The 24,906-nt window shown below is 36.5% G+C and overlaps 3 protein-coding genes across 3 annotated transcripts; 1 reads left to right on the forward strand and 2 right to left on the reverse strand.

Moving 5' to 3' along the window:
* The first annotated feature begins 1,685 nt into the window (after window positions 1–1,685).
* LOC112454937 (protein obstructor-E-like) lies at window positions 1,686–12,556 on the forward strand. Its single transcript, XM_025016588.1, has 4 exons — window positions 1,686–1,833; window positions 1,990–2,281; window positions 9,511–9,921; window positions 11,232–12,556. Exons 2-4 carry the CDS (start codon window positions 2,233–2,235, stop codon window positions 11,540–11,542), a joined length of 771 nt encoding a protein of 256 aa, XP_024872356.1. The 5' UTR covers window positions 1,686–1,833; window positions 1,990–2,232; the 3' UTR covers window positions 11,543–12,556.
* A 154-nt stretch (window positions 12,557–12,710) lies between these two features.
* Window positions 12,711–17,476, reverse strand: LOC112454940 (protein obstructor-E). The gene is made up of 5 exons (XM_025016591.1): window positions 17,353–17,476; window positions 15,811–16,029; window positions 14,816–15,083; window positions 13,512–13,646; window positions 12,711–13,294 (listed from the first exon to the last, which is right to left on the reverse strand). Exons 1-5 carry the CDS (start codon window positions 17,405–17,407, stop codon window positions 13,279–13,281), a joined length of 693 nt encoding a protein of 230 aa, XP_024872359.1. The 5' UTR covers window positions 17,408–17,476; the 3' UTR covers window positions 12,711–13,278.
* A 3,842-nt stretch (window positions 17,477–21,318) lies between these two features.
* On the reverse strand, window positions 21,319–23,504 carry LOC112454938 (protein obstructor-E-like). Its single transcript, XM_025016589.1, has 3 exons — window positions 23,122–23,504; window positions 21,792–22,209; window positions 21,319–21,613 (listed from the first exon to the last, which is right to left on the reverse strand). Exons 1-3 carry the CDS (start codon window positions 23,381–23,383, stop codon window positions 21,586–21,588), a joined length of 708 nt encoding a protein of 235 aa, XP_024872357.1. The 5' UTR covers window positions 23,384–23,504; the 3' UTR covers window positions 21,319–21,585.
* Between the last annotated feature and the right edge of the window lie 1,402 nt (window positions 23,505–24,906).

A 24,906-nucleotide genomic window follows, 5' to 3' on the forward strand; every position in this document is an offset into this window, starting at 1 on the left:
CGTTATACCTTTCTATGCTCTTAATATCAAGATTACTGTGTTAGTACATAATATTAACAAGTATTGTAATAAGCGTTACAAACAAGCGTTCTTTGACATTTGAATAGACAGAACAAATAGAACGAAATATGTTATAGCATCTTGAAATTATTAAGCAAATTTGAAAGTCGTTTCTCCCTCACGCACAGGCGGTGTTCTCCGTTCTAAAAACAAATTTCCGTCCCTCGTATATTATTATGTCTGTTATATAATCATACATTGTCGTATCAACGTGACACGATTTGCATGAGAAGTAGGCATCTCGTGCGACTCGTGCGACTCATCGAGAGTGTTTCACCTTTATTTTCACCGTCTCATCGCGTGAAGCTGGCCGGTTGGCCACCCGGGGAGGGAAAGAAACCGTGAAGGCCTCGTCTCGAGGCCGCTCATGCACGCGAAATAAACGTTGCGGTTAACGGTAGCGCTTCGAGATAACGGAAAAGATAGACGCCACGTGCTTGTGAACATCTCGTTTCAGGATATCGCGATAATTATAATAACGATACACGCGATAGAATCAGTTTGATTATTTTGATTATCATTCAAATTTAAGATAAAAGCGCTTGGAAAAAAATTAATTAATTAAATTAAAATTGTGAATTAAAATTAAAACATTATAGTCGACAAGCGTAAAAAGATAGTTATGTAGATAACGTTATTATTATAATAAATTAAAGTAATAAACAATATTTAAAAAAAATAATATCCAAAATTTAATTAAATTATCTTACACTTCTTTTTCAATCTTTATATAATATATAAAGAAGATAAATATTGTAATATTATAATATTAGAATATGATAATTATAAATTACAAATATTCTTTTTCTTTTCCGCTGACGGAAGTCAGCTAAAGTGAATTTTTTTCCTGAATGAATTTTCTTTCCTGTGTATAAATGAAATTTTTACTGAATGAATTTTTTTTCTAATTAATGAGAAAAAATTTTACTCGCACTCCGTGACGATCTCGTTTTCTTCGGAACAGAATTTCACTTCCCCTCTCTTTCGTGGCGGAATACCTGTTCTTCGATCACGAAAGAGTACGTGTTGCAGGCCGAAGACTCGACGGTATCAACTATTAATTAGTCTTACTCGGTCAAGCCTGGCAATGTTGTTTTATCTACGGAAAATTTGTACCTGACGGAATAGGCGAGTTTTTCAAACACGCATGCTATTAGAATCAATTTGTCCTACATTATTGAATACTATTGAATACATTTGGAGAATTTGACAGAATATGAGATTGAAGATTTTTGGATGATTTATGATATATCTCCTTTTTATCACAAGTCAATTTTGTGCCATTTCTCAATTATAATGTCAGTAGTAAATTACTGGAAATGCGACTTTCTATTCATTTATCTTTCTTTCCATCTATTTTGTTGTTTCACATAAACACAATTATTATTATTATTATTATCTTTAACGATTACCTTTTTATACTGCGTATTATTGATCAACATAGAAAAATGGATTGACGAGAAAAATATTTTAATAAAAGTTTCGGTATTGTCAAGATAAGATATTTATTAATTTAATTACCGGGGCAATGATATAAAAATTACACTTGTATTTACTTAGAAGCCATAGTATTTAAATCAAAGATCTTATTTTTTCCTTTTTTAATTTGTTATCCACAGACGATAGATCTTAATGAGAACTAAATAGAAAATGAGGTCGTCAGCTACTATACAAGTATCATTACGTCCAAGGAAACATAAACAGTCATCCAAAGCAGTCGAAGCGTTAAGCACGAGCTAATGGCCTTCCTCAATATATAATAAATCACCGCAGGTATAACAATTATTATTATTAAGGATGTATGTAAGGACTGTCTCTCTTTTAATGAGTCACGCGAAGGGATTCCATGATGTCGGATGCGTTTAACGACGGTGTCATCGGGCAACTATCAGCTTTAGAACGATAGATGAAATCAGGTGTGTTCTCCAGGTAGAGCCTTCCTATGCGGCCCAAGAGATCGGCCGGGGATGGAGAGTGGGGCGCTCATATAAGACACCAAGCAAACGCCTCTCCCAGTGACCAGTCTCGACACGAAAACTCATCAGCCGAGCTTCCTCGGCTCCCACACGACGACGCAGAGAAAGAGAGAATATATTCCCCAGGCGTAAACCAGGAATATTTTGCCGACTAGGGATTGACATTTCGCGTTAGATCTATCGCCGTTTTCGCAGGATGTCGCAGCAGATCCTTCCGCTCGTCCTGGTGCTCCTGGCCGCGCAGGGTGAGTCCTCTTCCGCTTCTTCTTCTTCTTTTTCTCCTCCGTTTTCTTCGGCTTCTCCTTTGTTACTCCTTGCTTCGCCTTGAGGTTCTTAGGATTGATTGATTGAAGCAACCGCGCAGATTAATATTATTAATTTATCTATCTACGTGCCTAGATATATATTAAATATTGCTTTACATTTATCATTAAAAAACATTTGAGAATTTTTAATATTCTTAATGTCTGTTATCCATTACTAATGTTCTCAATAAGTAATCTCATCTCTTAGTGTTATCATTTTATTAATTTAAACTTTATGTGAAGTTTATGGATGTGTAATTAGATTTTTTTTAGTAAAAGCAAATTACCATAGTTTTTAAAATTTTATAATAATAATAATGTTAATTTTAATGATAATAACTCAATATAAAGTTATTAAAAAGAATACATTGGCATTTAATTAAATTTTGTTTTTCTTTTTTTTAATAAAAGAAGATCTTTTTTACGTCACGTCTTAATAAATTTAATTATATCTAGATATTTCATTAAATGTTTTTTATTTTTCTCTCATTTTTTGTAAATGTCTTGTAATAATTTTCATGTTCTTACCATTTTGAAAATTTTATTAATTATTAGTACAGAATATTTTTCACATTTCACATTAGTACAGAATATTTTTTATGATTATTATATAAATTAATTATTTTAATTTTATTTTTTAATTTAATAATTACATTTTGTCTTCGGTAATTATCAACGAGAAATTAATTATAAAGCAAAGAATTATAATTATAATAATAATGTATTTTGATAATAAAAATGTTTTGAAAAATCTTAACAATTCTTATCTATATTTATAAATTATAAACAATAATTATACATATTTCTTTCGTTACGATAACATCAAAATTAAATGTTTACCAATATTTGTTTAAATGAAATCACGGAAACGACACTCTAGAAGTAAACCGCCTTTGATCTTGACTTGATCTATCGACCGTTCGGCTTTCACTCTCGAGATAGGTACGTCCGCCTGGCTATCTTTATAAATAATAACAGTCGATCAATAAAACCGAGACGTACTGAGCGAGATGCGAGAATGAAAACGGTGAAATTTCCACGCAGTTGTTGTCGTTTCGCAGTGAAACTGAAAAACCGCACATCGTTCTACTTTCTTTTATAAAGCGATGAACATTGAACGTTATATCGATTAAAGCGATCGTTCTCGTGTCCTTCGCGAGATCGATGATGATTCATGAGAGCGACCTACTTCATTTTTTTCATTTTTTCATGAGCGACGTTTTCGTATCATTTTATCGATACTTATTATTTATTATCAGTCACTAGTATTTATTGTCACTTTTGCATTAGATAAGAAATATTAATTTTCTATAAATAAATATAAATTGTAATTTACCCATGAGTTAGTAATTAAAATCTTATTTCGTTCTTTTATTAATAACATATACAAATTTAATTAATAACTGAATTAATACTGAATAATTTGTAATATATTAAATTAATAATTCCATATTTATTTAACAATTTTTTAGTGGTAGCGAAGGAAACCGGAAGGTTTCTTTAACTCTCCCCGTTCTTAAGCGGGTTCTAACTAATTTTACATAACAAAAATATTATATAATTATTGTAAAAAATTATAATAATACGACAACTATATTTCATTAAATTAATCTCATGTTCGCCAAAATAGAAAAAAACTAGTGGGCGTCAAGTATTTTCGCATGCCAAATTACATAAATACCAATCTGATAAAGGAGAACAATGTCGTGGAGTTAGATAATGAGCTCGGGTACAATTTTCATTGCACAATCCTCGCGACACTGCAGAATCTGTAGTAAACATCGAGTCCACCGCTCCGCAATTATTACACGCATCTCCGTAAGAACAATGGTGGCCATTCACCAGGTTTCACACATCTCGAGAACTTTCTCCCGTGTGCCGGGAGTGAAAATATGAAAGTAGCTCACTCTGCAGTTCTCTCTCTCTTTCTCTATCTATCTCTCTGCTTCTTTCCGTTCTTCTTTCGATTATTTATAATTATTTAGCGAACACCCTTTGGGATGGAAATATGCTTATTATCTACTAAAATTTTTTAGTTTAAATCTTTAAATATTTCTCTATAAAATCTTCTTTTGCTCTAAAACATGAGAAGCAGAGTTACTTCGATTAATGTATGAACCAAGTAATCTTATTCTTGATTTCTAATTATCTAAATTTTTTTATAATCATATATAAATCATTTCAAACTTGATAGATATATTTTATTCACGGATTCTTGAACTTGACGTTCATATCACCTTTTTCTTTTTTATTTTTCTCTGCAGTTTTTATCTTCGTTATAATTTTATTTTCAATTTTTTTTCAATATTGTATTGTTTCTTTTCAGTATTGTTTTTGCTATAGTAAGACAATTTTTTTTATTTTACAAAATTTTAATTTATATATGTATATCTTATTATTCAATTTTATTTTTAATCTTTCTTTTCAATCTTTCTCTCTCTGTAGATCACAATGTTTATCTCATAAATGCCTTTTTATCATATTTTTTCGGGATTCGTAGACATCGATGATAGTGGCGAAGGAATCTATCTGATCTTCCTCGAAAAATATATATGATTGTCGATAACTCACATCTTTATAACGCTTACGCAAGAGGTCTTACTTTCTACGACGACATTTGGAAATATTACTTCGGGACTGACCGGCAGCCACCGTGCGTAATCTTCGCGGAGAAAAGAGTTCCATTCATTCATCCATTTATTTATCTATCTGCTTCCCACGCCTGCTTTCCCGACGCCTGCACTTACAGCGCAAAGTTGCAACGTTAACGTGTTGGCCGATTCCGGAAGTGGCGATGTAATAGCGTCGAGTAAAACGTTTCGCTCGACTTAAATTATCGATTGGACGATAAAAAGGGTGCAGATAGGAAGGAAAGGAGAAACGGATTTCGTAAACGCCGTTGTTGTTCCGACGCGGAACGCGCTTTTGTCGAGGAACACGTTGCGCTTTATCGAGTCCAAGCTAAGGCGGGGGCACTAGCTTCACGTTTCTCGGGTGTTCTACGTTCTACCGGTCTCAAGAAGGTTCTACGTTCTACCGGTCTCGAGTTTGCTTATTTATCATGGAAGGAAACGTGAGAAAGTCAGCAATGAAAAAGAGAGAGAGAGAGAGAGAGAGAAAGAGATTTATGATTTGGTTTGCTCTTTGAAAATAATCCAGAAACATTTTTTCGTCAAATCCGGTAAGAGGAATTTAGGTGACATTTAATCCAATAGCAGGAAATTTAACAAGAAACGTTTTTATTTCAACTGTTGGCGTGACATTTAACTGAAAATTTTGACAAGTGGCCACTGATATTGAAAAAATGAGAAATGTTAATAAAGATAAAATCTACCTGAGAAAGGGAAAAATCAGTGAAATTTAGACATATATATTAATATCTTCTAAGCAAAATTTATTTCTTGCAGCGAAAATTCAGTCTTGTACAAGAAAATAGTTTCCCCCGAATAATCAAACGTCGAAATTATGTGAGATACTTTTTCAAGCTATTTATATTTTTATTGCGCGTTATTTCTCAAGTGTACTTTCTAAAAATTAACGATGATGCTTCACGCGCTGATCGTCCATCACCGCCAATAAATCTATACCATGCCGCGCGAGAATTCTTCCCGCGCGGCGCAAAGTCGATTCCTCGTAAATCCAAGGCGAGAGACTTCCTTAAACCGTCACTCATCCGGGGCTTCGTGTTTTGCGCGGAGCGTGAAATGCCCCTCGCGAGGAGCAAAGCCACCGCGCCGCGCCGGCCGATCCTGCTTTCTGCGGCGAGCCAGTTGCAACCGCCGAGAGCCATTGCGGCTTCGAGGCTACTTGCCTACGAGGAGTCGTAAAGGAAGGGAAAGTAACCCGGTGCCATGTTAACTAAGCGTCTCGTTTGCGTAATTCGCCACGACGTCTCCGTGGATGTCTCCACCTATTCGCGGCACCGTGACGACCGCGCGCGCAAATCGATTAATCGCGCCGGTCTTACATCCATGCAACTGGATTTATCTTCGTCATTTTTCGAGCGCGGGATCGCCCTCATGGGTGGGCCACGGCTCTTATTGCGGACCCTTGACGGTGATTCTTGAAGCAGGATAATGCCTGATAATCGCATTACTGTCTGAATACGTGTTGCAGTCATCGACGATCGCAGCGAGAATTTCTTCTTATACCCCTTCGAGGAAGAGATAAGAATCTTTTTTTACATTCTTTATTGTTTGATTAACAAAAAATAAGTAAAAATAATATCTGAAATCGATAATTTGTGTTATATATAACAAATATATTTTTTAAAAAAGTTTACATCACATAATTGTAGAAACAGAGAAAAAAAATGCTATATACTTTAATTTTGCAGCAAAAACGAATTTATCTCAGGAATCAAAATTTCCAATATTTAATATTCTTAAAATTTAAAATTCTATTACAGTTTATTATTTTACGCGCGAAGTGAAAGAACGTTAGAAATACGTTTCAGAAATACATTTTTAAGTTACATTTATGAGCTTTTTAGATTTAATACTTTTAAGATTTTAGAGTTAAAAAAAAACATAATTGGAGAAATGTATAGATATATATTTAACGATTTAGATATTATAAAGATATTTTTAGCGATAATTAAGGCCACAGTTTACGCAATCCATGTCGGTGGAAACTCACAATCTCTAGACGTCCTTTCTCAGACGGGCAAAGCTTGCTTCCCCACGAGATTATTCGTATCGTGAGATCGATCGTGCTTCGCTTTCCTTCCCTTATCCGTTCAGACTAGTTGGCCAACAACGTGCAACTTTTCTATGGCTAAAGGCTATGACATAAAAGTATATTTATAGCATATAAACGTGATAATCAACGAGACGATTATACTCGAGATTGCACTATCACTATAGTTTGATAGAATCTGTTCTGTTTTGTTTTGACGCTTATGTAGATGTGGAAAATTCGGAAAACCCTTTTCAAGATTCTGATTTTCCTCTACAACGTCCTGAAAGATGTGAAATTTCGTTATTTCGGTACTTATGCATTCTTAGCGTACCTTGTAATGATACTATGGATTTTATAAGTAATCAAAGATAATTTGACATAAAATAGTATAATGAGTCTCACTATTAAAGTCTCACTTTAATAACGTAATCAAGATTGAGATGAAAATAAAAGTTTTGAGGCGTGGTACCACACATTAGAAATCCTTTGCGAAATGGTTTTAGAGATAGGGTCATGATCCCTCGTTTTGCTCCGAGCACCGAGAGACAGAACCTGTCGAAGATTCCGGTCGGTTTCTTTTTGAAGATCTTTTATTTTCATCTCAATCTCGATTTGCAGATCCTGAGAGAGAAAGAGATTGAGCAAGAGTGAGGGCTCCATTCCATTCTCAGATTGTATCTCGAGTAGGCGGAACAATGCATGTAGCTTACAAGTTATAAGAAAACAGGAGAAAAAAATAAGAAAAGATGAGAAGTAAAATTGAAATTGTTGACGAATAATATGCCAATTTATACTTTTTGTTTCATAAAATAAAATGAATGTAATCAAGAAACTTCTTCCTTTGCAAACTAAAATAAATTAATATTATTGTGGAGAGAGAGAGAGAGAAAGAGAGAGAGAGAGAGAGAGTTTCCTATAATGCAACATTAACTTCTTAGAAAGTTAACTAAAAATAAAATTGAAATTTAAAATTAAAACAAAATTAAAAATTCACATTAAGTCAGGATTAAAGTACACATGAAGAAACAAGATCAGAGTGAAAATTAAAAAGAAAGTAAAAGATAAAACTGAGAAATAAATATAACTTTATCGCTCTACGATGAAACATTCTTCCAACTGGAAACGAGGATGAGAATGACATTAGGCTAATCGACCGGTTGATCGAATCTTTCGTGCGCTAAAGGGGGACCGATGAGGTCCATAGAGGTGGAGCAGGGGTGTGGAGCAGAACTGCCCCCGAAGGTTGCAAGTCAAGGCTATAGGCACTTTCACTCGAGAGCAGTCTTGGGAGCGCGCCTCGTGCCGGCTTCCCACCTTATTTTACTATTTGCTTTTCCGTCGAATCATTAGCGAAATGATCGGACATCATGGTAAAACGGCGCCAGCAGTTTATGTTGCGTACTTTCGATTTGCACATGCTACTCCGACGCAGATCCCGAATGAAAATACAATAGTCTCTTTAATTTCTTAATTTAATTTAGAATTAAAGATAAAAGGAATAAACATAGAAATACAGGCATTACAAAGTAACGTTGAGCGACTTGTTCAAATCTTCTAGAAAAGCGTCTAGGAAAAGTTATAAAATAGTTCCGTATAAACCCCGTGAGAAAAACAACATATTTATATTTTTGATGAGAGGAATGTCCTGAATAAAAATACATATATCCTGAAAGGACAATATCATCGGCATCTATTCTCAATTTTTTATTCGACGTGGATGTCCTTGTGCGAAGAATTGCGCGTAATCTTTCGCGGATCGGCGAAAGAGATTCGTGATGTCATCCTGCTGCGGAATATCAAACATTTTCTACGTAACGCGGAAAAAGGATATACACTCCATTTCATATTATTCGACCAAGTGATATCCTTGAGCGACGAATTAATTCCGCACATGTAACTTTCGAATTGACTCGACTTATCGTGACGCTAAACGACTGCGAAATTGCACTTCGCCAGAATCAAATTTATATGACGGCATATCCTTGATATTCACCGAGGCGCTCGGTGTCCTTCGACGAAGACACGTGCAGGTGGAATTCGTGATTTTGATACGTCGATACGTGCACTCCGATATTTCGTAATCGCGGCTCATAAACGGGGAACGAAAGGGAAAGGAAAGGATAATTAACACTTATCGAAAAAGGTTACTGACGCGATAAATTGGCGGATAAATTTGAGAGCTCCATTAATGAGCTTCTAGATAATTTACGTAGCAACGATTAGCGTTGAGAAAGTAGGGAATTGAGGCAAAAGGAAACCAGGAAGAAGCGAAGACTATTATCTTCAATCATAAATTAATCATGCACGAATGAGGAAATAAGTATTCTCCTAAATTCCATTAAAAGAAACCAAGCTCCTAATTTTCCAAAATAGGATTTCTCTTCCTCGCCGTGATCCCAGGCATTATTCAAAACGATCCCATATCCCAAGGAGTACGAAGGATAACCCGGCTACTTGTACTAGTGTGTTTACACTTTCGCGCTTTACAGGCTCGCTTGGCCAGAAGCAGCAGCAGGAGGACCCGTGCCAGACGAAATCGCGAGTGGTGGGCGACGCCGAGTACTGCGATCGCTATTGGGAGTGCGTGAATGGTCGCCCGGAGCTGTTCGACTGTCCGAACGGCCTCGTGTTCGCCGGCAAGCACCGCGGCGTCACCGAGGGCTGCGATTATCCGTGGCGCGCGAACTACTGTGACGGCAAACGCCAGGCGAATCCGCCGATCCCGACCGAGCACTGCGACTGGCTGTACGGGATCTTCGGCCACGAGACGTCCTGCACCAGGTACTGGACCTGCTGGAACGGCACCGCCACCGAGCAGCTCTGCATAGGCGGTCTGCTCTACAACGAGCGGGCCAGGTCCTGCGACTGGCCTGAAAACGTCGAGGGATGTCAGAAACATCGTAAGTACTATGATCGAAAGGCCGAGAGGTTGCAAGCGGATTTTATTAGAAAGTTGCTGAAATTTATATACCAAGACCTGAGACGTTTGATGAAGAGAGAGATTAAACACCGGAGTTTATTGTCTCGCACAAGAAATGCTGTAGTTGATGATCGGATGCCGTTTGAAAACCGTGAAGTGTGTTAAGGAATATTTTTAGGAATAAGGAAGCGCGATATTGCGCGAATAACTCTCATCGAATATACTTTAAGTTGGATCTCTTCACTTTCTTATTTATCTTCGTAACCGGAATTAATTGCATTCGGCTGAATTTAAACGGAGGCGCGGTTTTAGACTGATTGAATTCGCGAGTAGCGGAATCACTATAACGATCATTTTCACTTTCGAAAGTGGGCGGACAGGACGAGATGCGTTTCCTCGTATCTACTTCTCGGTTCTTTCCAGAAGTCAGTGCCCCAAGGAAAAATGGGCGAGGCACTTAATTAGCATTCGAAGTGAATTCTCGTCGCGCCTTTCTCCCCCTCTTCGCCCTCGGGAACCGATAAAACGCGCTTATTAATTCGCATCGCCTCTCTCTGAATGTCAAACGCCAGCCGATGCATCAATCGTATACGCGAGTTCGTATCTCTTTTTTCAAAAGGTTGAAAACTAATCAAGAATATTTCAAAATTCGGATAAATATTGAATATTTTTTGCAATGTTTTAAAAAGAATATTAAGAAGAAAAAGATGACAAAAAGTTAATTAAAACATATATTTTTAAGTAATTTTTTTACTTATAAAAATGCTCTATTTAAATATTTATGATATTTAATTAATAATTGATTAGTTAATTTAATATTTTTGGAACTTTTTGAGAAGTCTTGAAAATCACGGTAATAACTTTCATACATATGCAAAGTGAAAAAAAAGAGACGAATATATATACACTGCATAATTAAATTTCGAATTAACCATCGTAGATCAGAATGAGATCCCGAATGAAAGTTTTCGACTTTCACCGAGTCGATATCGCGTCAGTTCGCAACGAAGCAATAATAAGAAATTCATAAAAAAAAAAACGACCGACCAATGCATCTTGCTCTTTTGCTACATTAAAATATTTTGAGTCTTTTAATAATTAATAAAAAATAATAAAATAAATAAAATTTATTAGAGTCATAGATCATGGTTGACATACTTTTATGTATATAAACAATACGGTCTTGCATATCTCGGTCGTCATTAACTAGCCAGCGTCCTCGAAAGCGTTCAGAGCCTTAGGCACACGTCCCAGTTAGTCTAGAAATAAGACGCAGCCTAATATTTGCAGCGCTCTGCAACGACGACGCCAACGGTAACGTGCCGCTGGGCAAGTCGTGCAACCGTTACTGGCAGTGCCAGGGTGGTTACCCGCGGTTGCAGCGCTGTCCGGCCATGCTGGTGTTCGACAGGCGGTCGTTGAGATGCGTGGTGCCGCCGACGGAGGACTGCGACGTGCCCACGACACCGCCGCCTACCGAGGGCGAGCTGTCCGACGGTCGCAACGAGCAGGAGCCTGAAGAGGAGAACCTGCCGCCCGGCGTGCCGCCTCTGCCGTCGGGCGCTCTGCCGATTCCCCTGCGGGCGCGTCCCAGAAACTAAAGCAGCAGCAAGGTCGTCCTGTCCCGGCCTTGGAAGGGCGAAGGAAGCGCCAGGAGATCCTTTTTCAATAAGCGAGATCCCCGAAAATCGTCAATCGCCGCGGAGAACTCGAGCAGTTCTCTCTCGTCGAGTCTCCCCCAGGTTCTCGCGCGATCTTGCAGTTTCGTAATTTCATAATTCTATAGAATTTTTGTAGAGGATCGAGATTTTTAAAACTCTTAGATTTTTTAACGTTCCGAAATTAATCCCCGAATGTCGGACAAGTTGAAGTCCCGCGCGATTCCGTATTACTTCCTCAAGGAAAAGTTCCGTTCTTTCTCCTGGATAAAATTTTGATTTTACCTTCGCCATATAAGGATTTAATTTTCAGATACGAATATGAAATTCAAAGTTGAGCAAAAGTGAGAGTAACAACTGCTTATTAATCACACAGTTCTCGGTTCTTCCTAATTAATGAGGAACGAATTTATTATTTTAATTAATTCACGAATAAAAAATGCATTCGTGAGAAACTTATTATTTCAATGAATTAATTTAAGATCTAAGATAAATCAACTTACATAAAAAATGGAATAAAACTTTCTAGCTATTTAATAACAGAACATAAAACAGATGATAAAAGTTCTCAAAGACACTTGAATGTTTTTTTACAAATCTCGAAAAATTGTAATAAAATCAACCAAGCATGATCGATCTCTTAAAAGTTTCAGGTAATATAAAATAAAAGTCTCATAAAAATATTAAATAAAACCTAAATTGCAAATAAAAATTAATATGGAATAAATTGCGACAAATTCAGTGAAATACTTTTTATCAGAATTGTTTTTCAAAAAACGGAATTAGACTTAATTAAAAAAAGGAGGAAATTATTTTTGAGGACCGAGACTTGTCGACATTCATCGATCCGTCCATGTCTGAGCGATCGAGCTCTTTTCCCCCTTCAATGGTGATTCGTATTATTAATTGATAACAATGTTAATTAATGAACATCTCGTTTTTCGGTTCCCGAACCGTTCACTATTCGCCCCCGTCGCATCAGTCGAGATGTAAATATTTTCCCCACATCCTCTCACTCTTTCCTCTTCCTCCCACATCCCCCCGCGCTCTCTTAATCGTAAGACTCGTACCACGTATATGTAGATCGATTGGAATAAACTGTACGTTGTATATTTTTTATACGCATGTCCAGATTTTATTCAATGTTGCCTGGCTGTACATTGTTACTATATATTTATCATAAATACATTATATGTATTACATACCGTATTGCATAAATACACTATATGTACTACATATCGTACTTGCTCTTCACGCACTGCACATGCAATTGGTCCTCTCTAAACGTCTGTTATCAATAATAATTTACGTTTGATACATCTTCGTCTATTGGCAACGCCGAACCGAAATCCAACAGGAATATACATCTATTATTCTGATTTTACTAATTAATTTTTTCCAATTGTTCTCTGTGTATAAAAGATATTAAATAATATCTTGTAATTTATGTTCGTAATTCTCTTAATTTTTATAATTGATTTCTTTCTTAGCTTTCTTAATCAATTTCTAGAACCAATCTTTGTCCTGCGATAATTCATTTTTCTACTATTTTCTATGATTATAAACCTCTTTACCAAGATTTAATTCATAATCGGACGTATAATTTTTTGTCGTTTGATGTTCGTTGATTTGTATTGCTGATTTAAAATACCGGGTGATTGTCAGGAACGTCTCCACGTTTAAACGCCATTTGAGCTAAAAAATATATAACTATACAGTTAGAAAATTATATATTTTTACTTACATTCTGCATTAAACTAAATTGAATTAGCATATATCTCGATTTCGAGATAATAAATACGTAGTTTTGTACATTTTTTCGACGATATTTTAAGACTTAAGTTTAAGTTTGTTTCAAGTCAAGCAGAAATTAAGATCTAGATTTGTAGCTTTTAAAACAAATTATACAAACCAGTGAGGAACTTCTTCCGGATCCAGGCAAGTCAGGCTCACCGAATCGAATAGTTTTCCTTCTCCGCAGGTAAGAAGTCGCGGATGTCCGTCCACACAGGTGATCAACCTACCGCAATCACTCGGCACGGGGAATCTAAAAATCGTGCCATTTGTAAATTTTTGGTTCGCGTGGATAAATAGAAAAATCTCAATTTACAATTTAATTTTAATGTTTAATAAGAATTGCTCTTTTTTTAAATTTACAGCAAGATATTTACGATTTCGTGACCGAGAAAAAATTGTGCAGTTCCAAGTTATTGCAATATTAAATAAAAACTTTCTCATTTTTATCTTGGAAGATCGTTTCTCGGCGTTCAGAACAGCATAATTTGGCATAATTCGAGGGGAAAGAATAACGTGTTTGTTAACGTGGCAAAAAATTGAATATTTAAACAAAACATGCGCATTTATTTCACCGTCTCTTTTTCTCTGTCTTTTACTCTTTCTTTCGATTTTTCTCAGAAGAACGACCGGTTCTTAAATCAAAGCGCCACGCATAAACGATGTGGCATTTAACGACGTTGACTCCTTTTACTCTCACGATCTTTAGTGGCGGACAATATTTCTTCCCAGTGGATCTTTCTCGTAATAAAAGAGAGAAATAGGAAAAAAAAAAGAAAGACCAGGATGAAGAATTTTATTATACCTTGCGGTTGCGTGTGGTAAAATAATCACACACACATTTCAATAAATAATACGCAATCGAGAACTTATACGAGTGCATGGGTCGTGCGCAGAAATCTGATGATACGATCAAATATCTCTAAATTTTGATTATACAATTGCTGGAAAGAGAATATAGGAGATGTGTTGAGCTGTCGAGAATCTCGAATATAATCAGTCACCAGAATATAATCTTAAGAGAAATATTTAAATTAGATATGAGATGCAAATATATATATATATATATATATATATATATATATATATATATATAAGATAAATTGATTTTGATAAACAGAAAAAAGAGAATATATTGCATAGATTGTGTTGCAGAAATTACTGCAAGCTTAATGTAATTGATAAGCCACTTATCAATCAATATTATTAGAAAAGAGAATGGCATTGATAACAAGTTTGCTCACAAAAACTTGAGAAGCTAAATTCTTTTAGTCTTTCAAGAAGCGAGGAAGAAAAGAAAGCGAATACTTAAAAATGTCTCGAGTGCGTCGACCCCAGGTTTTATTTCCGCGTAAACTCTCATTAAAGAGTGATTTCTTGGAAGTGCGTCCCGCATATAATTCGCCGTGGCACGTACATTACCTCGGGTAAGGCCAGAACTTGGCGGCGGGGCTGTGGGGGGGCAGCTTGTGGGGGCACTTGAATCCCACTATAGTCTCGGGGTTGCAGAAGGGGATGAGCTCGTCCGGCCAGACGCACGTGTGGGTCTTGGCGTTGTAGACCAGGCCAGGGTCGCAGTGAGCCTGAAGCGGGTCACCGTGGACGCACTTGATGTAACTGGTGCTGCAACTGTCGCTCTCTGGGTACATACCGAATTGGTACTCGCAACCCGGGCTGCTGATCGGCGTGTCTGCAAAGAAGGAGGATCGAGAGTTCTGGAGTGAATTTGAAGATAGACTAAACGCGCCATTTGACAAGAAAGAGATTTCTTACTTCATATTTTTTTCATAAATATTGTAAAAGTAGACAATTCCAAATCCTCCTGGCCAAAAGAATATCTATTTAGAATAAAATGCATCGATACGTTGTTACTGGTTTTTATTAGCGTCAACTTTATTTGGCGCAATAAGTATAAAAAACAAGACTGAAAACTGGAAAGTCATGCGACTGCGTTTAAACGTTAAGCCGGTTGAGAGATAAGCGATCTAAAGAGATTCGCTTGAGAACGAAATTATAATGATTGACGTTAACGTGACCTACTAAAGCCGCCAAAAAAAATTACTTGTGTTGTACTGCTCGTACAACTTTTACTTTCCCAACAATATTTCTTTCGCATGACTGATTTTTACATTTATATAAGTTACATGGTTTTACGAAAAAACAGTAATATAAATAATAAATATATATTTAAATAATAACGAAAAGACACACCAACTTTAATGTTAATTTATTTAATTGTATATATATATCTTATTTTTTATTTTATGTCGTTTCTATGCAATAGCACTTTTTCAAATGACATCTTTGTCAAATGTTCAGTAGGTACTTCTCTTAAAAAGAGACAGATAAAGATCGAAGAAACTTTCAATAAGTATAAACGAGTGATTTGAATATCGTGAATGTAGCGTGGTACTTACAGTCGGCCTTGCGATGGCCGCAATCAACGGCCCAATTATAATTGCAATGATTATGGACGGCACCGTGTCCGTCAAATAAAAGTCCGTTCTCACAGTATTCGAAGGTCAGCGTGCCATTCGTGCACAAGAAGAAGGCCCCGCAGTCCTCGGGGTGAGCGTAAGCGTGGATCCCGTAAGGATCGGGGCATGGCGGAGCATCGAGTAGGGCGGCACCTTGGGCTGTAAAATGAAAATTTGCATGACGAAAAAAATTACAATTCTCCATTAATAATGAATCTTTATTCTTTTAATATGAAACTTGAGTGAGATAACGTTGTAATAATTGTTATGCAAAAAAATATTGTATATATAATATTAATTAAAACATAATAAAACGGAATATAATTTACTTTTAATACGACATACATATTATAAATTATAATTTATTATATATAATAAATTATTTATTATATATAATAAATTATTGCGTTTTATTATTGTATATTATATCGTATATAAATATATAAAAATATGTATACATATAATTACTCTATATTAATCGTTATTCCGCGCGTATTTGTGCAAACTTATGCAAATATATTTTACTGGAGAATTAATGAAAGTAAAATGTGTTTTATCATAATTATGAAAAGAAACACATACGTTGACAAAGCGTAAATTATATGTAGCTTATAATATAGCTATATGTAGCTCGTTTTTTTTTAAATGACGCATTTTGTGACGCATTTGTCTTATTCGAATAAAGAATAAACAAACGAAAATACCGAAAAACAGGATTTTGTCGGTCAAGTTTGATTACGTATAGATTTAAAAAAATTTGTTTTGCATGACAGCCTCGCGAATGTCGGTTTTCTTAAATTTTTTTCGCGAACACGCGAAAGTGAAACTTACAACAGCGTGGCGAAATATAACGTGGGCACCATATTTATCTTCCTATACAGAAATGCAAAAAAGATACGGAAACATAAACGATTTATATCAAGAACCGGAGATTCAAGACCGAAAAAAATAGCGATGGTCGATAAATCAAAATCATTTTTGAAGAAATTCTTGCAGGCATAAAAAGAATGTATAAAATAGAACGTTTCAAAACATAAAATTGAAATATCCAATAATTTTTTAAGATTTAGCGCAACTTCTCGTAAAAAAATAAAATTGATTAAAAATAGCGTTTGAAAAATTATTCCGCTACACAATTCAACTACGTCGCAGATCGCTCCGTTACGTTTATCATCGATCACCTCGGAATGTTCGCCGTTATGTCACACACGCGGATCTTAACATATGGTGTCTCGTCGGTGAAAGCCCCGTGGGCTCGAGCATGATGTTGCAACCTGTCGGGAGTCCACGGCGAGGAAGAAAGCGTTCACGCCTGCGAAGAGGCAGTCCTCGGTGCACGGAAGAAGACGAGAAGCGCATTCCGAGGCGGAGATGCACACGCACGGAGATGCGAGAGGTATAGGGTTCGAGCGCGTAGGCGAGGTGAAGGTAACCACCTCGCGGGTTACGGTGGTTGGCGGTGGACGGTGGTGGTGGACTTACCACGTGCCAGGACCGCCAGGAGCAGCAGCAGGGTCACGCTCCGCGAATAGCTCATCTTTCCGGCACTCTTGTCGGCTTGACTACTGTCTCTGACGGCGAAGTTGGCGATTGGCGCGCACTTTAGGTGTCGGCCTCGGTGCACCTCCGGACGAGAGATCCCGTCTCCCTTCACTCCCTTCACCGCCGGCTTCGCCGAACCCCACCAGGATCCCCCTTGGTCGCCCCGCTGGTTTGCCTACGTGCTCGGCCTGCCGACCAGCGGCGCCGAGCGTGATGAATTGTCCTGGTGCACTTGGATCCTTCGATCTGTCGCGAGATGTATTGATTTGGAGAGAAAGAAGAGAGAATTTCAGCCGAATAGATTGCGAAGCTATTGGAGAAAGTCAGGAAGAGTTCTCTAGAATGTGTGCAAAACATATAAAAACATGCGTCAGCAAATAAATCATGCAAAAGTGTCGCGAATTAGACGCTATTATAGTGAGAAAAGAACGATTCTGCCAAGATCACAGGATAATAGCTGGAAGTTCTTTTGTGTCGGTACTTTTTCAGATAATGAGACATAAATTTTATCATTTTTACTAATCAATTTAATAGAATCTAAATTTAAAAAACGAAGAGCTGTGTCCATATTCAAGACTCAAATTCGAGAAAAGCCGGATATAGTGCTTGGATATGATAAGGATAAGCTAATTATGTAAATCTAAGCGATGTAACAACAATCGTAATAGGCACGTTTGCAACAATCATCGTATCGGAAAAGCTGCCGAGAAGTCTATTTTTAAGTGGCTCAAGCACTCTTTATACGTCTTACGTAATACTATTCGTATGAAGAAACGAAGAATATTTCTTTGGCCGCGCAGGAGCGACTCGCGATTCATCATTCTTCTAATCATATATATCCTAATCTCTCGTGGCATCGCGATTGATCGCGGGAGAGCGCATCGCGTGTGTGAATAGATGACGTTGGACTTAATGCCGAAGCGCAGTCTTCCCGCGCCTCGAAATGTCTGAGGATGCAATGTCCCCCGACACATACACTCTGCGTGTTCAACTATACGTTGCACAAGCGTTCTCGTTATTTTTCCGCGCGCTTAATGTACCGCGTAGCATTTGCGCGCTTTCGGCGAACGGTTGCGCAAATGGAAACATTATCGTATCACTCGACGCTTCTCATAAATGACAATTTAAGGATCGCGCTCGATCATTCAGGACGATTATAGTAAACGTACTTGGAAGATGTCGCTATTAATCAATAAAGGAGTAGGGATCCTTTAATGATCATTAAAGGATCCCTAATAAAGGAGCTTTCCCTGGTTAGAAAATTATAATCTAAATGAAGCTTTTGTTTCAAGTCCGATGAATTATAGTTCCGTACAGACGTCCGCGTCTTTATAAAAATGAATAATATAATATAACTAATAACATAAATAACAATAAATATATTAATAATATAATTATAATTGTAGATTATATATCTGGGATAATTGTAGGAAATATCTGTCTCGAAATTTTTTAGATTATAGTCATCGATCGTGGTTCGGTCTTTTGTACTGATCAAAGACACGTTTTTCGTCGGCAAAAAAAAAGCGAGTTTCTCGGGGGAAAACTGAATATGGTAATTCAGCAAGGACACGTTGCATTTAACGGTTAATCCCAAGGCGCGATCTTCCCCTCGTGACATCACTGGCCAACGATGTAATACGCGTCCCGCTAAATGCGTTGTAATTGACGAACGCGTGTAATACTTAAAACGTGCACGCACGCAGATAGATATACTTATGTTCTTGGTATATTAACATGGTGCGAACGCTGATGCGTGCGCACGTCGGTGAGGTCCCTGGGGCTTTAACCAGAGGCCTTACGCAAGACCCATCACGCTGGTCTCAGGGAGGAGGGACCAGATTGCCGGATAGTGAAAGCAGAGCCGAGGCGAGCCGGGCAAGTCGACAGATCGACCAGACATTCGAATTGAATGTATACGTCACGATGACGGTCAGTTAATTATTTTAGACTTTCTATGAACAAATTGTCGAAAATATATTGCCAGAGAAGCGCCAGAAAAATAGCATATAACTTATTCTATTTAAGAAGTCATACATATGATCTGCCGGTACTAATAAAATATTAAATAAATTATACTTAAAGAAAAGGAAATATATATCTCAGAGAGAGAGCTTGCTTATAAGAAAAGATATACATGATATATATCATGTTTTATATTTTATTTACTTTATTAAGACTTTTTATCTGCACAAAAATGCCGCGCAGGAATAAGAAATTTATTTTGGCTGAATTTATTTGGTTACGATGTTACGAACAAAATGCAAATTAACGATTGTGATATATTTCGTCGAATGCTTCGCGAAATTACGTAAAGAGAAAGGTTGCTATCAGGCAAATGAAGAGAAATTATTAGCTCGGAAAACCGTGGCATGTTGTTTATTGTGCACCGTAAATCGAGCCGAATCGCCAGGTAGTTCTTGCAGTTTTCCAATATTCGAAAGTATGTAAAATATAAGAAATAAAGCAAATTTTCAGTAACGTACAATAAAAAATGTGAAGCAAAAATAATAAACTATGAAAAACGTTATTTGAAAATCTGTTTAATTAATTTTTTTTTACTATCATTAAAATGTCAAAAATACTTTAACAAAAGTAAATACGACTGAATAAGGCATAACACTGTAACGTCAGATGTTGCAATGTAATTGTATGATGGATGGGTTAATTAATTCTCACGCTGACATTTGACTCACCGAGTGAAATCCAGGATGCATTCGAAGAAGTCATTTTGCAAGTATTTCACGATATATTCTGGAGTATTGTGGAGTGAAGAGATTTTCGATGTGCGATCTTTCCCGTCAGAGACAGTCATTATTGTAACACACAATATTTAACGATTTAACGATTTAACTAATATTACTTATATTATAAAATATGTTCGATTATAGCAATGCAGAAACTCTACACAATTATTATACTTCCCTTAATTAATTCTCTTAAATTTCTGTAGAAATATTTTCTCTCTTTTATCTTCTCAATTTAAACAGACCTAAAAAGTAAACAATGTTTATATCTATTAATATAATGATTCTTAATTTAATAACAATACTTTTATTTATTTTATAACGTATTTACCTTTTAATAATATACATTATGTATAATATATTAAATATATAATTTTAGAAAACTCTAAATTTTTCCGCATATTTTGGATTAAATAATTATATTATCTTTGTAGAGAATATTTTAGGATTTAAGGGAAATTATATAATCACTTTAAAATTTTTTTATCTTATATATTTCTCATGAATGATATTATTTGCATAAGTATTTGTAAGTATAACATCTTTAATAAAATCTGAAAAAATTCTTCATTACGTATATTTTAATACAAATATTGACCTTTTTATACAACTTTTATCCGCGAAACTTATAGAAGAACTTAAGTTTATTATTAGAATTCATAATTAGAAAAATGAAAATGAACATAGAATCTTGTGTTTAAGCAATACATTATTATATGTCAAGTAAATTTTAATTTCATTACAAAGCCAATTAATATCCAATCAAAAAGTTTTGAATAATTTTGTAAAAAGAAAACTCTGAGGTAAAATCAACTCCAATCTTGTAAAAAAATTTGTAAACGGACTTTCAGAACATCTTGCATATAAAATGTGTACAATAATTATCAAGACGTAACAGTGTGTAATTCTTACAACATCAGCTAAAAATGATGTTATCTAATTGTAAGAGTCCAGAGTGAAAGACTTATTTCCTCTTCAGAATATATAATAAATAAATTTCATTCCTTGAGTTATTTAATCGCGGAATTGTGCGTGCGTTTGCATGTTGCGCTTTTACAATAAAATTTCGACATAATCGATAATTATATAAAATCGGACCGGTTCGAGAACGGAGGCTTTATCTAACGGATATAGAACTTGATATCGTCGGTCCGCGGGCTTTTCTTTTCGCGGGTTAATGATCCGCGACCGACTACGGCTAACTTTATTGCGGATTTTCCGAATGTGAATTTGTTTACGTAAAAGGAGAAAGGGGTAGTAATTCGTCGCGGGGAGGGCGAAAGCGCGATTGCTCTCGAAAAGATCACGCAGCGATTTTTACGTAAGCGTGCATATCACATGCATTTATTGTTCCTATGAGTAAAATGATGAGCATTACACACGTAGCTGCGGTTAACTGCGCCACCCTTGGTTCTACAGCTCACAATCAGTTCTTACGTTTGTAATAGTCCTCGCTGAAACATTACATTTTGTTATAAAGAGTAGTCTGAAGTATTTTTTGTAGTAAGCTTAATTTTGAAATTAGAGAAAAATGTTGAAAAAGAATTTGTCCTTTAAAAGACATAAATTATGATTCACTTTTTGCTTATTATAAAAGATTCTATCAAGAATTAAAAAAAAAAAGACACTCACCATCCCTGCACGTATTCCGGTTCGGTGCACCTGAAGCTCTCCTCGTTGTACACAGTGCCAGGTTCGCATTGGCCCTTCTGCGGCACTACACCGTTCTTACAGATGTAGAACTTGGCGCAATCCTCGGGATGCGGGTACGTGGGATGCGGAAGGATCCTGCCGGACGGGCCGGCGACATCGCCGTCCGGGCATACGAAGCCGTCGTCCAGGACGTCGCGTTTCAAGTTTTCGCACAGGCGAGTGGCGTCCGCCGGCCAGACGCAGCTCGACATCTTAGGTTCGTAGATCAGCCCGGGCGGACAGGGCACCACCTGCACCACCCCGTCGATGCAGTTGACGAAACGATCGCACGCGTTCGGGTCCTCGTGACCGAAGATGCCGTTTGCGCGCGGGCAGCCCTTGCTAGGATGCGGCTCCTCTGTTCCGTCACAAATATGTTATTAGGTAATACCAATGCATGTATAATTATGTAAATAATTATGTAAGTTTTATATTATTTAATATATAATTATTATATAATTGTGATTTATCTTGACATTTGTAATTAAAAAATTTGTAAATAAAATCTATTCTTTTTAATTTTAGTGATTAAATTAAATATTAAATAGAATGATTAATATTTAATGTAGACATTAATTTTTACAGCAACTATTTAAAAACTATAAAAATTATTTAACCTATATTCGATTATAGTTTTATTAAATTTATCTTAGTTTTTTATTTTAATTTTTAATAGATTTCTTGCTTAACTTTATTAATTTAAGTTTTTTTGTATGACCTAAATATTACTCCTTTTGAGGAAACGCGAAAAAGACCGAACTCAAGAGCATTCGATTGTCCGTTCGTTAAAAACCGGTTCATACCGAGTTCTATTTTTGCGACTCTATATAATCGGCCATTCTTCTGGTTTGTCGAGCTGTAGGAGAATGTATAAAAAAGCGTAAAAGAAATCTCATAATTGTAGAACTTATTTCTTTAATCAATAGAATTATTAGAATGAGAGAACAAATTTGTATCTTGAACGAAAAACTTCTCAAGTGATCTATGTATCTAATGTATCTATGTATCTATGTATCTAACAAAAACTTCTCTTTAAAGTGATCTATGTATAAATATAAAATAAAATAATACAAATAAAAATAAATATATTTTTTTTAAATTGCAAATTATATTTTTATGCATGTAAAACTCTTTGATATTTAATAAGTTTTAAACAATTTTATCTCTCCGTTAATTTCTAATCCCAAGAGAGAAACTTAATTTTCTTTTAATTCATTAAAATCATAATAATCATAGTAACGTAAATAAATCTATTTGTAATAATTCTTACGCAAAAGCGTGCGGTCGCCGCAAGGCACGTTCGCCGGTAAGTCGCAGAACTCCTTCTTGGGGTTGTCATCCCTGAAGACGAGCCCGTCTTTGCAGAGCTTCTCCTCGGGCTGGCCGTCCACGCAGGCGTAATAAAGATCGCACTGTTCCGGATCGGGGAAAAAGCCCTTAGGCTCCGGGCAGCGGAACTGCGCCTCGCTCATTGCCAGAATTATCAGTGGCAGAAGACCACGAAGAAACACGTGCTTTCCCACTCCCGTCATCCTGAAGAGGGTCCCGAAGAGATTCGCGAGGGTCTTTCAGATCTCTAATCTCAAAGGTATCGCTCGGAGGAGGCTTTCTCTCCTTCCCTTCCTCTTCTTCTTTATCTTCCTTGGCCTCCTCTTCGACTTCGTCGGCAGCAACGCGTCGCGACGCTGATAAAACGTGACTGCGAGCCCGAAACGGGTTCTGTTTCGCTCGGCAGTCTCGCCACCACCTTGGTGGGTCCTTGCTGCTGCACATTTCCCGACCCTCCCTCCTCACACGGCTTCGCCCCCCTTTCGCCGAAAGTCCCGTCTTTCTCTGTCTGTCTCTTTCTTTTTGATCGAACTGCGAAACCGCTGCTCCTTTTTCTCCCGTCGCGAGTTCTAACGGGTGCATAGATAAGTTTTATTGCATTGCGTTATTATCGGCGCATATAAATTCCAAGACACTTCCGGGTGTCAACGGTGCGCGACTGGGTCGTTGCTGTTATGCTACCGCGTGCGCGTTTTGCATCCCTCACTTCACGCTTGGAACCCTCATGCAAATCGGCGGCTGCCGTATTACGTTTATCTTAGGCCTCCGATCAATTTCATCAGAGTCCGAAAGTCGAGACATTTTTGAAAGCGTAACGAGAGAGAAATTGTTTCGTGAGTTCGGAGAGAAACAATGATTTATTTGCTTATTTAAGTTAATAGAGCCATTATGCGTCAATTAATTATCTAAATCTATAATTTTTCTGCACTGTGCATCGTTGTGGAGAAAACAAAAAAGTAACGATCTTGTTGATATAGAAACAGTTATGTACTTATTTAAGTTAATATGTCAATTATATGTACAATAATTACCAATCTTCGTAAACCGAAGAAACGGAAGAAATACAGATTCATGAATTTAAGAGTAATTAAAATACATATAAATCACAGATTTTTTAAACGTTATTTGATTTTATGATAGTATCGCGGTATATACCGTTAAAAAAACTCTTATGTTATTCTCAGATAAAATTATAATTGTTGATAAGAGATAAGATTATCGCAATAATTGAGTATCTCATCAATTGAACATCACATTGTAAGTGCAGAATTTAATTTATTCTACTCTAACGAGTAGATTTAATCTTCAAAAAGTGTTCAGCAAGTGGCATTTGCGACGAACGCTCGTGAATTGGAAAGTTAAATGGAAGAATACCGTGCATAATAACTCACTCAACTTACCTGCCACGCGAGAGAAATAAATTGATCTCTCGCCAAGAAAGAGTAACGACATTTCTGTAATCCAATGCTTTAGGAATATAAAATTGCCATTTTCTTTGCGGTACTTTTTACTAAAGCGCTCAGAGTACATGACGATTTATTTCTAATATTTTTTCTCTTTTCTTTTTTCTTGTAAATTTTTAATTAATTTTATTATGTACTTTGAGGATCTGGTTTTTTATTTTGTTTTCCCGTTTTTCTTTTACCCTCTTTTGGCGTAAAAGCATTTTATATATATCTATTTTATCGTTGACAAATATTTGGAAAAGTGGAGCGAGCGAACGCAT

Source organism: Temnothorax curvispinosus, unplaced genomic scaffold (genome assembly GCF_003070985.1).
Source record: "Temnothorax curvispinosus isolate PA1 unplaced genomic scaffold, ASM307098v1 QBEX01005552.1, whole genome shotgun sequence".
NCBI classification, from domain to species: Eukaryota; Metazoa; Arthropoda; class Insecta; order Hymenoptera; family Formicidae; genus Temnothorax; species Temnothorax curvispinosus.

Coding starts and splice junctions, on each gene's coding strand:
- LOC112454937 (XM_025016588.1), top strand. CDS start 2,233: ATGTCGCAGCAGATCCTTCCGCTCGTCCTGGTGCTCCTGGCCGCGCAG. Junction 2,282..9,510: donor GGTGCTCCTGGCCGCGCAGG/GTGAGTCCTCTT, acceptor CGCGCTTTACAG/GCTCGCTTGGCCAGAAGCAG. Junction 9,922..11,231: donor CGAGGGATGTCAGAAACATC/GTAAGTACTATG, acceptor TAATATTTGCAG/CGCTCTGCAACGACGACGCC.
- LOC112454940 (XM_025016591.1), bottom strand. CDS start 17,407: ATGAGCTATTCGCGGAGCGTGACCCTGCTGCTGCTCCTGGCGGTCCTG. Junction 15,084..15,810: donor CGGCCATCGCAAGGCCGACT/GTAAGTACCACG, acceptor CCTTCTTTGCAG/ACACGCCGATCAGCAGCCCG. Junction 13,647..14,815: donor AAGTTCTGGCCTTACCCGAG/GTAATGTACGTG, acceptor CACGATTTTTAG/ATTCCCCGTGCCGAGTGATT.
- LOC112454938 (XM_025016589.1), bottom strand. CDS start 23,383: ATGACGGGAGTGGGAAAGCACGTGTTTCTTCGTGGTCTTCTGCCACTG. Junction 22,210..23,121: donor CGGCGACCGCACGCTTTTGC/GTAAGAATTATT, acceptor GTGACGGAACAG/AGGAGCCGCATCCTAGCAAG. Junction 21,614..21,791: donor CCGGAATACGTGCAGGGATG/GTGAGTGTCTTT, acceptor GTAATGTTTCAG/CGAGGACTATTACAAACGTA.